This window comes from Lipophrys pholis, assembly GCF_963383615.2.
Source record: "Lipophrys pholis genome assembly, chromosome: 2".
In the NCBI taxonomy this organism is placed as follows: domain Eukaryota; kingdom Metazoa; phylum Chordata; class Actinopteri; order Blenniiformes; family Blenniidae; genus Lipophrys; species Lipophrys pholis.
The window spans coordinates 10,046,601-10,060,001 of NC_137636.1; the positions used below are offsets into that span (position 1 = coordinate 10,046,601).

The window sequence follows — 13,401 nt, forward strand, 5'->3', positions numbered from 1 at the left end:
AATCTCACCCTAATTAACTGCCATAGACACAAGACTTGTGAGTAACTGTCCATAAGAGTATGAATCATTTGAATGTGTGACACTGTTGTTACCAATTTTAACTGTACAATGCATTTTCTGCATTTAGCTGCTTCAGGTAATCTGATGTTATAACCAATTAGATGAATGACTGTGCTATAAACCAAGTTTTCACAGTATAAAGTCTTTCCAAAACTTTTGTAAAACGAGCCAAAATGAAAAACAAATGAACCACCCATGACAACTCGGAGAAGAAAGGCGAAAAACTATGATCATTTGACTGCAATAATCTGTCCATTTGATTCCCTAGTGTTTTCATAGCTCATCTTGCTAAACTTGAGACCTTCATTAGAGTAAAAGTGCAACAATATAATTCCTTTAAGTGTACAGATATATTATATAATGACCATACAATCCCCCCCCCCCCACTTGTATATAAACACAAGATAAATTTACATTTATATTCGGAACTTGTGTCAGCAATGCAGAAATAGAACTACTGTACAATAAACACAAAAGCATGTTAAAACATAGCTCATATATATATATATATATATATATATATATATAGACAGAGATTATCATGGCCAGAGTGACTTGAGAGCACCACCTGAACAAATACAATTAAAAAAGTACAGAAAAAACAGAGAAAGACAAATCAAAGACACTTCTGTGTCTCCATGTACGATGTAGTGACTCAAACACATTAAAAGACATTAAGCATCACCTGGATGAGTACAATAATATCAGTATGTCATCAGCATTACTATACAATGCCAGATTAACAAGTGACGTTCTGACTGTGCCTGAATGTATCAAGATTGTCTTGGTAGGAGCATCATCCAAAAAGTGTGAACATTAAGAGTTTTTGTTTGAATTAAAATGTTACAAAAAAAATACAAAGGGCATGAGTTCCAGTCTTTGTATCGTTCTCGATTTGCCTTTTAGCGTTTTGTATCTGTCAGAGAGATGTGTCCTTCTAAAAGGACGTTCCCGTACAGAACAGGTCTGATGGTCTCTTCATGCTTTCATGTATTGGCAAATGAACAGAAGATTAATAGCTTCACCCTATTGGATATTAGCAGCAGAAAATAATAATAAAAAAATTTTTTTAATCTGATTTTGTACATCCTGAGTGGTGAAAATAGACTGCGTGAGCAGATAACCCACACAGACTGAAGGTGTATGTTTTAAACATGGAGGCCATTTGTGCATTCGCCGGCCAGACCACAGTCATGTGAACAGTCTATAACAGGGGCGTCAAACATACAGCCCCCGCAGGTCAAACCAGATGGTCCAGAGCGGTGCTCAAGATGATGGTAACCTTGCATAAATCATGCAAGGTTACCAAGCAGATGGAAGCAGTGGCTGCAGTGAAAGCCAGCTACCTGATCGCAAGCAGAATAGCATTAGCATGAAAGCAATACTATGATGGCGACTTTTAAAACCAAACACAAGTGGCCTGAAGAAACTGCAGCCACCAGGGCTCAATACATCGACATCATTCTGAAGTAGAATTAAAACTGAGAGAAATGTGTTGGTTTTCACGCTCTCCTATGGCTGCTTTGACCCCAACTACTTTTTCCTTCAGTTGTCCAATCTCAGAAGCGGAAACTTCCTGAACATAAATAACATTTTGCTGATTTTAATTGATTAGACATTAGCTTATATTGGTGATCATCTCCTTTAACGCATCACACAAACTACTTCATTCACACACTGCTTGACTCAAACTGAGTCCAGCACGATGGCGACGAATCTGTTAAATACATCGTTCTAAAGTTAAAAGTTAGAATTTCTCTCTGAAGTGCTGTTCTGCTTGTCCAGCTTAAGGCAAAGTACATATTCATAAGCTGACACAGATTGTAAAAGCTGCGGGACATACAACCAGTGTATGTAAAATAGATCCCAAAAATCATCGACTCAACTCCGACGACCTCCAGACTCTTCAGAAAAATGTAAAAACCTCGAAACGCTCATGAAACACTACATATGAGCGGGCTTACTAGAACAAAGTGCTAAATAATGCTGAGTCACCTAATAATTGATATACACACACAAATATAAAAATATATACATGATAGAGTGAAATTAAGGTTATATGTTGGTGTTTATCAGATCAAAAACTCAAATCTGACTTCTTCATGAATCCAATCTGTACTCAGAATGAAGACGGGTGAAGATGGAAACCTCCGCCTTCTCCAGCAGCTTTACCATGTAGGCATCATGTCTGGGAACCAGACGCGACCCAGATGCTTAGACACCTCCCAGTGAATATCGTCCAGCCCGTAGCGGTGATCTGGAACCAACACTTCCTCCATGATGGATAGCTGTGTCAGTCTGCGGCCACACATCTTCACAAACTCCACAAAGGCGCTGCAGGACACTTCGCACTCCCCCAAGCCGATGGCCGACAGCTGCGTGCAGCGCTGAGCGATGCGGATCAGCTCCTCGTCCAGCGGCCGCAGCCCGTTGGCGCACACCACCAGCTCGACCAGACGGGGGCAGGTGAGCCCGACGCGGCCCAGCACGTCTTTGCTGACGGAGCGGCCGAAGTACAGATGCGTGACGGGGATTTCGTCGCGGAAGAAAGGCCCGAACTCATCCTCGTAGAGGAAGAAGTACATGACCAGATTGAATTTGGGGGAGTGGCGCTCCATGGCGTCCCAGCTGCTCTTCTTGATGGTATGGAACTGTTGGCCAGGATTCTCACTGACCACGTCAATGCGAAGGTGATCGAGGTGAACGTGCTTCTCAGAGGAGAGGGCGATGAGAAGCTCGTCACTCAGTAAATGGTAGTTGAGGGCCAGTTCTCTCAGGCCGTGGCACTGATCAGCCACACACAGGATGCCTGCAAACAGAAAGGTACAAGTGAAAATAACACAGCAGGTTAAAGGATGTTGCCGTTGTCTTTTGATTCCCAAGGTTTGCATCTTCTATGTTCCTCAATGTGCTGCAGTGTCTTCTTAAAGGTGTAAGGTCACCTTGCATGGCAGCCGTCGCAACGTGTGTGTGTGAAAGTTTCAACTGTGACTGACTGTGTACAGTGTATTAAAATAGCTGAAGCAGTACAAATGCAATGTCTAAGTAAAGTCCATTCACCGTGTCGTTTAGCTCTTGTTCTCTGATTAATCAAAAATTGTTAAATAAATGAATCAGTATTCATCATCGCCGCCATTTATCATGCAGAATTTAATTCTGTCAGTACCTGCAGGTGAAACATGGGGGCAGCTGCTCATTTTCAGCAGCTTGAGGGTGTCACTGTTGTTGGCCACCAGGACTTTGAGCGAGGGGTCATCCACAGGCGTGTCGTCAATCTTCAGCGAGGACAGGGATTTAGAGTTCACGAAAACCACCGTCAGCGCAGAGATGAAGTGAGACTGCCGAAAGGAGCAAGGGAATAAAAACCACTCGGTGAACAAAGTGCAGGGTTTCTCCGAGCGTACTGCGAGCGCAGCGGGCTGCCGAGCTTAACTGGACCCCTGCTGGGTCCGAGCACGAGGGATTTTTCTTAATGTATTTCTAATCAAAATCACAGTGGACGCAGCCCACTTTAACCGTTACATGTCTATTCTGCAGAACGCTCACTCGCACGCAAGGCCAACATGGACGCGCCACCTGTTGTTAACCGAAGTGGAGAACCTTTTACCTCTTTCTTCCCTGCTGCAAGTGCCATTGCTGCCCAGCGGTAATGGATCTGAAGTATGCAGGTAATAGACAGAACTGCAGCATTTGTTTTGAAAGGAATCAACTGTGAATTGCATAATATCCCAAAATGTGTAAATTCTGAGTCTCCCCTGCAATCACAGTCATTTGTCGTCAAGTCAAAGTAACAGAAAAATGAGCGAAGATCCAGCTTTGACTTCTTAGCGTCGCGTGTGTAAAATTCAGAAAAGGAGCAGCATTCAGTTTATCTAATCAGTTTATCTAAGTACGGCACAATCAGAACAAGACGATTGCACATTGCCTCCAAAAAATACACTTGATGCCTAAAATGGGCTTTGGGGTGTTGCTTCAGACTTTAAAAAGTGAAAATTTACAAGATTTTCTTGTACTATCGTTGGACATTGGACGAATCTCATCAACTGAACTTCTTAAAAAAAAAAAAAAAGATTACTTGTTATAATCCCCCTAAAAAGGTGTCACAGATAAAGTATATATGTTGAAAGAAAGAATGAGATATGAAGACTGGTTTTATTTAAAAAGATATTAAGAAATTCCAGGGAATGTGACATCAACATATCTGTGATCCAAGGGATGCTTGTGCAGCACACAACACAAATCAAAGCAAAGTGCCTCTAATTTTTCAAAACTCCCCCAAAGTATAAGCATTATATGCACATATAAAAAGAACATTTGGAAGCATGACTATGTTGAATTTTGTATATCTCTTCCCCTTAGATTATCGTCCAAACATCGCCTGGCACGTCTTAAATTCGAAACTTTCCCACAGGCGCTCGTCATTAATCAAACCAACTGAAACTCAAATAATAATCAAAGTCTTGTTTGAGTGGTGCAGGCCACAAACTGTATGAAGGCTGGACTTCAGAGAGTGAGATGAGAATGATGCCTAAAGAGTGAAGCCGAGACTGACCTTGGGCAGCTCCATGAAGCTGGGCCTGGCTGTGGAGATGAGCCCCAGAGTTTTCAGCGAACAGTTGACCAGCTGAGAGAGGATGTCGCACGCTGCTTCTGCGGACTCTCGGCTGCTGTCCACCTGCACGGCGTCAAGAGAAAAACCTTTTTTTTATTTTTTATCTAGGACATACATGAGCATCGACTTCACTGCACACTTCAGCCCCACTGAACACCATGCCCCACTCGTCCGTCGTACCTTGAAGCTGACATACTGGAGGTGGTTCGAGTGCCTTTTGATGATCTGTTTGATGAGGTCTGGGTGTGTGGCCTTCAGGTAGGAGCTGGCCGGCTGGTTCAGCTCGAACTCGAAGCATCGCCACAGCTCTGGCATGTGAAAAGCCTGGTTCCAGCCCCGGCACACCTACGGCAAGAACGAAGATGGAATTTACAATGTACGGAGTTGATTGAACCGTTATTGTAAAACTACAAAAAATGATTATTCTAGGCAAGACGACACCTGATTACCCCAGGGTTGGAAAAACAAAAAAAACATTAACCAACATTTGTTTAAATGCCAAAATGTGTTGAAACTGGAAAAACACATAAGTAGGTCTGTGTGTTTGTACTGTACTGCAAATAAAGCACGGTTTTGGAACATTTAAAGAATCGTTTTTTTCCCCTCATGGCAGACGGTTAATGCATCAGTCTGATTGTTTGATCTTTTTTTTATTCAAATTGTTTGATTACAGTTTAAAAAATCCCAGAGAGGAATCCGACCCCTGCTGGGCTTCAAACATAATGTTTCACCTGGTAATGTGAAATGAAGAAGTGGCGATTAAATGATACAGAGAGCCAAAGAACAAAATGGATTTTATATTTCCACCCTTGTTTACTTTTTTATACCGAGTTGCTATGTAATTGCTGGGTTTATAGATCTGGAGGGCTTTTTGCCATAAACCAAAATACTAGCTGCAAAGGATAAACACAGTTTCTTGTACAAAAAAAAAAAAAGAAGAAGAGTCCATTAATTATCACAACAAATGCACCAATATTTTCAGGGTACCTGAGAAGCGTAAGCCCTATCCAGCAGAGGCAGGTACTGGAAGATGTGCAGCAGGATCTCCTGAGGGAGACACTTCCAGCAAGCTTCCTCCTCCTCTTCCTCTGAATCTTTCTCCCTCCGCTGCTTGCGGGACCGTTTAAGAGTCTTCTGACACCCAGAGCTGCTGCCACCTCCATCCTCCAGCTCATTCCCAGGGAGACTTCGTTTCATGCTGAGTAAATAGAAGAGAAGTGAACAAAACCCAGATGGCTGGGCGGAATTTACTCACTCTCAAGTTCCTGACTCGCTTGGCAGCGTAAACGTTATCCCATTCATCCATTTATTAACAATCTTGCGGCCCATGTGCACGGGTTGACAGGTGGCTGTAGAGCAGCAAATATTTTCCTAACCAATTTTTTTTAGAGCGTGTAAGACATAGTAAAGTGTAGAAAGCATGATTTTAAAGTGGCACGACACACAGCAAGGCCTAAAAATTTGCACATTTGGTCTTCTGTAGGCAAATGAAACAGAGATCATTCACAAAAACGAGGCTCCTATACAAAAAGAATACAATTAAAAACTTGACACTTCAAGAAATTGTGTTTCAAGCGTCTTCTTTTTTTGGAATGTTCATTTAAGCACCAGCAAATCAAAATAGTAGAATATTCTCCTTTTCTTAACTTTAATCCAGGAGGCCATAGTTATCGCAAATGGATTTTTTTTCTGTTAAATCTTTTATTTGTGAACTGGTAGTTTCCACGCTTCCAGAGTTCCCGGGTCTGCAACCTGCAGTTCTAGAGCCACATATGGCACCCTGAAGATTTCACTCATTTATTCCTAATGTCATCTTCTTCTTATTTTATTTACACGCCAGTCATTTTTTTAATGATTTTCATCCCTTGGATTAAAAAGGCACGATAACTACAATAGAGAAAAACAATGGTAAAATGGCTGGAATTTCTAAAAGAGAAAAAAAAAAGACTTCAAAATTGCACACAAAAAAGCAAAACTGCTTAGAAGAGAGTTAAAATGGCTAAAATATCCTTCATCCACGTGGCAATAAAACTACAATTTCTCCCTGGAAACAGTGGTTTAACTAATTTCACCCGTAATTATAATAATAAGAAGAAGGCATTCTATTTGTAAAATATCTCAACGTCAGCCTTGTAAATAGTAATATTAATATGATCTTTAAAAACTACACATTTCATTTGTATCCAGCCTTATTTGATATTCAACTGTCTATTTAGTCTATGGGACGATGGCAAAAGGAAATTTCCCCTGCAATTGCAAAAACATTTCTATTCTAAAATGTACAAACTGTCTGAAAAAAATGCCTGAAAAGAAGCATGAACACACCAAACTCGGCTGACAAAAACAGCTGAAAATGTAATGACATGTTTACTATCCCGAATTCGAACTGAAACGTCATAAATGCGACATAAAATACAGTTTTTGTTTCAAAACTGCTGTGGATGTGTCAACCTTAAACGTGTTTTGCGGCTCCAGTTCCATAAGATTTCGCTGGGAAAAATAACAACAACGGTTATATATATATATTGCACAGATGTGCTCCAGATCTCAGACTGACACGTGCAGAGTAAAAACGGTGAACTTGTTCCTCCGCCCACCTTCACGTGAAAACGTTGTTCATGGAGGACACGCCTCCCCGGCGTCAATAAACACGCCACTCTATCAAAACCACTTCTGGCCCCAAAGTTCATTTCTGCACCATAAAACCACCGTAGAAGCACATTTCTTTCCTTTCTTTTTTTATGGTAGAAAAGCGTTTCAATCTTCGCCTCGTTGATGAACGCGTATTGCGCGTGAGCTAGCTTTAGCCCCACCGAGGCTCGCTTCTCGCCGACGACTAAACAAGTTGGAGCCAGTTAATAAAACCAACAACTAATAACCAGCTTAGTGAGTCGCTTCGCGGCGGCTGTTATATCGAACCCCCGTCCCTTTTTTTTTTTTTTTCCTCACCTGGTTCTCGCCTCGTCGGGCTGTTTATTGAGAGAAGAAGAAAAAAAAAAAGAAAAAACGTTCCGTCAGCGTCAACCGGGACCGACACAAGAAAACTGCGTCCAAACTGGCCGACCGATCAAACACATTGGACCATGCGACAACACGGTGTGTCGTAGAGGTTAGGAAACACCGGCTGAAAGCTCAAAGAGAGGTTTTCAGCCGCGTTTTAGCGATTACCGAGCCGCTGACCTACTTTTTGCTGCACAACTCCGCTTCGCTACTTTGCCTGTCAGCTAAAGATGGCGTTTGTGTTGTTGTCAGTGTGTGTGTGTGTGTGGGCTGACTGAGCGCCGGGTGCAGTGACCTGCATCTTCCGGCAGGGGGCGGCGTTGCACTCAATCAGAGGTAGAGAAATTACATGAGTGGGATGATTCAAATAAAGAATAAATACACTTAAATAAATGAAAGATACGAAGCCAACACAAATTATTACAACTAAAAAGTACCTAAGCCCTGCATCAGCGGTGTCCAACCTAAGGCCGTGGGCCACAAGAGGGCTGCAAGAGGCTCTAATCCAGCCTACCAAACCACAGAGGAATTGGTAAAAATGAATATATTTAGAAAAAAAGAATTCTTAAGAGTAGCAGACACAACACAACACTGAGACTCAAGCTAAAATATTGGTGATGCTGCCATCAAAGTTAGCTACGTCATTGCTATAGCCTCAAAGCCATGCTGTCAGGGAGAGTCTGTAAAAACATGCATGATGTATTTTGTATCAGGATGTATCATTAAAATTGACTGTATGTTAAAAAATTGTTTGGTTTTGTGAAAATATACTTTTTCATCACATATACTCTGCACACAACAAGAGAACAACTTTAAAGTTTAAATTTAGAGGTTATTTTGGTACTATTTTACCGGTCCGGCCCACTCTCGATGAAATTGGGCTGCATGTGGACCTTGAACTCCAATGTGTTTGACACTCCTGCCCTACATGATGAGTCTGACCGGTCTAAATAGCATGACAGAGTTTCCCATTCTGGTCACAACCCTCACACTCACCTTTATCAAAAGAAAAGGCCAGCGAGCCATTTAATTAAGCTGCATGAGCAAGTCTCATAAACACAGAAAATTTGTTTTCATGGGAAGGTCACACAGTGCTGTCGTGATTAGCGCTCTTCCACAGGTCTGGAGTTGTGGACCTTTCAGTACAAAGTTTGCATGTTTATCCTGTAATTGACTAAGGATCTGTTTAGGATCTACCCTGCCTTCACCCATCATCAGCTGGAATGGGTTCCAGCCTCCACGTCACTAAGCAGGAGGGTAGATGGGTTTCTCACATTTCTAATAAATTACCTGTTGTCTTTTGAGAAACACCTGCTTTTCTTACTGTACAAAGCAGAAATTAGTGCAGTCAGAACCAATTAGGACAAAATTATATGTATTTCTATAAAATGTAGTCAATAGTAATATATAACATCTAAAAATCTGATTTGCTGTCTGCATTTCTAACTAGTTGCCAGTCATAAATACAATAAAACAACTTGTGTACAACGTGTACACACGTTTCACACACAACTGTGAGCCTCGCTTACCTGCTTTGCGACACACTATGAGCATGTAAGCATCGGCTGGTATCACCTCAAAGCAAAAAATAAATGAAGAAATAAAGATCAGAACACTGAGGAATGATTGAAAACAATTATAATTTAATAGAAAAATATTCAGAAATTTCCATGACTTTCTTAAGCATGCCATGTCTTTATTAATTTCAAACATTTATCACCTCCTGAGCCTCGAAGGCCAACCAAGAAAAAATTATAAATAATTAATTTGAACAGTTTCTTTCCTTAAACAATTTCTTTATTTACATTGTGAGTTCACGGCCTTTAAAAAAATGTGTTGGCTTGTAATAATAAAAATAATAATAATAATAATGGCTTGTCATACATGCGTGCATTAAAAGGAATGTTCAGGATAAAACATTTTCACTTGTACTTGCACATTTACTCAGCCTTGATTGAAAGCTGGCTGCTGAGAAAATGTGCAGCGTTGGGTACAAGGCAGCTCGGAAATAATATGCTGGAGCAAACTGGTGAAGGGGGACTTTTACATTCGAGGTTTGTCAGTCTAAAATGAGAGCCACGGTCTCGCACAAGAAATGGCGTTCGCCCCAACAGATAATATCATCCCAGGAATTTAACCAATTCTCCGTTTCAATTCGGTCTGGTGGCACAATGGTAACACAGTCCTGTCCTGCTTTGTCAGTGTCCCAGGACGGAATTGCATTGTTTGGCTCCTGGAGCCTCCAGTAAGTCACATTCGAGTGAAGTCTCATGCCATTGACCCAAAGGTGGGCGCCCTCCTTCACCGTGTCCTGCAATCCAATCCACGCTGAATGGAAGTGTTCTTGGGGATGCTGCTGTACATACTGAAAAGTCATGTTGGTCAGGAATGCCTGATCTGCCTCATTGGACACGACGGCCAGGTCACCTCCGAAATCCAGACACGCTCTGCGGGCAACCTCCCACTTCTGTGGTCTCGGGGACAAGAAGAAGCAGCGTGAATCATGCTCGGCCCAGCCGGGCAGGCAGCGTGAGCACTGCAGTGTGTCATTCTTGCACAATCTCCAGAGGAAGAACAGTCTATTGGAGGACAAAATTGAATGCTGCTGTTGATTTGTCGCAGCAAGCTCTTTAGTGGTTTGCTGTTCGTTGTTTAACAGCTTGCGTAAGATTTTATTTTCTGCAGAGGCCATCGAGCCGACACGCAGCGATTCGTTCAGACTGGCGTCAAGCAGTCTGTTTTTCTCTCCGGCGAGGTCCAAATCTTCCAGGGATGCATTAAGATGCATGGTCAGCTCTTTGTTGGCCACTTGCAACTCTGTCTTTTCTTGCGATGTCCTCTTCAAGAGCTCACTCAGGCGGGCTTTTTCAATTGGCAAGGTAAAATTGCGTGAAGTGGTGTTTATGAGAACTTTTAACTCGCCATACCCATATCCCAGGGCTGTGACGTTTTCATAAATGGAGTTTAGAAGCTCCTTAAGCTCACCATTTTCTTTTTGCAATTGCTTTGTATTTTTCCACATCGTCAGTAGTCCTTCTTCCATATGCCGTAATTCTGCTGTCTGACTTTGTTGTTTACTTGTCTGAGTAAATAAAAAGCAGACAGCAATACAAAGGGCCACTGTCAAAATGACAATTAAAACAGTATGCCAGCTGGATTGCACCTTCTTCCAGCAGCCAGGAGTCTCCTCTTCCTCATTGTTAACGTTGGAGGCATTTTCTACGGGATCTTCTTCACAACTAAGAGCAAAGAAAACAGAGGGAGATACAAAGACAGATTGAAACAAATTGTTGAACCACATTTCATTTAAAATTGTATGTTTCATAATATCCGTAAATGAATTAATTACGGTAGAATCAGCACATTTAAATAAGGTAGTTCTAAATCAACCTGGTCTCACTTAACCTTTTGCTGTTATTTGGACTCTATTGTATTATTGACTATTGTATGACCTGCATAGGAGGTATGTACAAATGTTGGTTTTATTTTTCTTCTAAATCCTCTGTTAAACATGTTCACTGCCCAGGAGAGACCCCGTGATGGCAGCACTGCTGATTTCACCTTTACCTCGTGGACACAACAATCTCCTCTTGGTCAGCCATGTCTTCTCTCGCACAGGTCCCATCTGGATTCTCCATTTTTTTTAAAAAATGTTTATTTCAAGTGCAGCCTTTTCTTCTGCATATGCGCGCTGCTCATACCACCAGACGAGGCATCAAACTAAACTCCCCCAAACTGCAGTTTGTCAGTCCACTTAAAAAAAAAAAAACAACAAACACGTGGCGACGCTGACTGAGCAGAGGTTCAGCCCACGTGTTGCCATGGCAACGTTCCGGTTCCTACTTCCTGGCCTCAGCATGTTCTTGTGCTCACCTGGTTTTCTCCTGCTACTCCAGAGGTCAATCGGTTCCCATAATTCGTCTGTACTTATAATTTCCATAATGTTGACCACATAAATGCGACAATTAAATTGTGTTTACACATTATTGCCACAATGCAAAGTTATTAGTTTTTATTGAGCATTTATCTCAGTTTCCCAAGTGTTTACAGTGGTAATATATCGTTGTATATAAATCTTATTTAGCTGTTTAGGCTTTCATATAATAAACTATAATGGTATAAATTATATATTTGATGCTTTTACGCCCAGATATGAACATTGGGTGTTTTTTTTTATTTCAAATGATTAAGTTGTTCATATTCAGAATGCAGTAGCACGGCATTATAAGCAGGTTAAGATGCCAATTAAAATTCCTCTGTTATGAAATCAAAGCTAAAACCTGGCGCTGGAGTGGTATATAACAATCCAATCAATCCAATTAATCACAATTGTTCGCCCAGTGCTTTCTAAAACCTAACCAGGAAATAATGTGCTTCATTGAAGCCACAAAACCAACATACTGGTGGAGTGGATCAGTGGAAACTCGTCATTCTCATTTGTTTGGAAATGAATCTATTCATTATCATGTAGAAAATACCCCTCCACTTTAACACAACAAAGCCTTCAGCTATCAGTAACTAGATGGTGTGTCAAATAAGGTACTTTGGCGATGAAGTTCATGGCTTAATTTTGATCCACCATCCGGAAGTTAATTGCGATCCAACAAAACACTGCATCTAATTAAACAATCCTTTTTGCCATTCTCTTTAATTATTTTTTGTTGTTGTTTTGTTTTTGTCACTCATAAGCCCACAGGCAGACCATCATTGTCGAGCGCTATTGCAAGAGAGGAAACCACAACAATCGGTGCAATAATCATGCTAAATTACACATAAGAGGTAGTTTGAGTTGTAAAAAGTGAAAATGAGAATTTGCGTTTCATTGTTTGGTTTCATGTTTATTAAATTGTGAGGAATTCAATGCTTTTGCACACACCTGTTTACAGACATTCATAAAAGGCCATCATATTCTTTTAGACATTTCCAGATTACAAAAATTGCAATGGCGTTCATACAAAATCAGTTTCAGTAAGGTATTGCAATTCGCTGTCAAAGAAACAAACATCATAACGTTGGAGTATTTTGGATAGATTTTGAGAATTTATTGGGAAAAGAACACAGACTTGCTACTGTTGAAGAATTATGAAATAACATCACCTATTATTGTACATATTGATGCACTTGCCATAGAGAACTAACTGGTGTTTTAATTACTCTGAGTGTAACAAATTTGCATCGTTATTCCCTTCTGTTATGTAACCCACGCATCCTCTGCCTCCTGAGATAGCACGGTTTATCAAAGTGAATTAGTTTGACCGTCAGACCATTTATTCTAGCAAAGCATCACCTCCAGCAGCTATTTAGTGTTTTGTCCCTGATTTTGACTGGTCACGCAATTTAGCTACGTAAACATATTATGCACCTGCCAAGAGCAATGCCCGTCAGAGGAAAAACATTTATGAGTTCCGAGCTGCACTTTTATTGTTATCTGACGCGTACACAACATTTTGAAAGCGGTAAAGGACAGAGCAGTGTTCTGTGATGACAAGCCTGTAAAGAATTTGAGGGCTTCCTTATAAAGCTAACTTCTATTCCTTCGCATTCTTGAAAGAGGTGTCATGATTAAAAGGTTAAAGCTATAACTCCTGCACCGTGGAGAAGGCTGTTATGAAAGCTGAGATGTATTATGGTCTTGGGCTATCAAAGTCCTGAATGATAAAAGGTTCTGTTTCCTTGCCAAACAGTTAACAACAAAAAAAAAAGAATAAGGGGTTATGTGTTCTATACTA

General features: G+C 41.0%; 1 protein-coding gene across 1 annotated transcript; it reads right to left on the reverse strand.

Annotated features, from left to right (window-relative positions):
- Positions 1–1,690: 1,690 nt before the first annotated feature.
- On the reverse strand, positions 1,691–7,935 carry LOC308128242 (F-box/LRR-repeat protein 3-like). Its single transcript, XM_080493421.1, has 6 exons — positions 7,622–7,935; positions 5,660–5,870; positions 4,853–5,017; positions 4,613–4,735; positions 3,227–3,398; positions 1,691–2,869 (listed from the first exon to the last, which is right to left on the reverse strand). The coding sequence occupies exons 2-6, from the start codon at positions 5,867–5,869 to the stop codon at positions 2,229–2,231; spliced, it is 1,311 nt and encodes a 436-aa protein (XP_080349547.1). The 5' UTR covers position 5,870; positions 7,622–7,935; the 3' UTR covers positions 1,691–2,228.
- Positions 7,936–13,401: the final 5,466 nt, after the last annotated feature.

What these genes read in the sequence shown, in the direction of transcription:
- LOC308128242 (XM_080493421.1), bottom strand. Translation starts at nt 5,869, where the DNA reads ATGAAACGAAGTCTCCCTGGGAATGAGCTGGAGGATGGAGGTGGCAGC. An exon ending in ATAGGGCTTACGCTTCTCAG is followed by an intron (nt 5,018 to 5,659) that starts GTACCCTGAAAA and finishes TTCTTGCCGTAG; the next exon opens with GTGTGCCGGGGCTGGAACCA. An exon ending in GCTTCATGGAGCTGCCCAAG is followed by an intron (nt 3,399 to 4,612) that starts GTCAGTCTCGGC and finishes TCCTTTCGGCAG; the next exon opens with TCTCACTTCATCTCTGCGCT.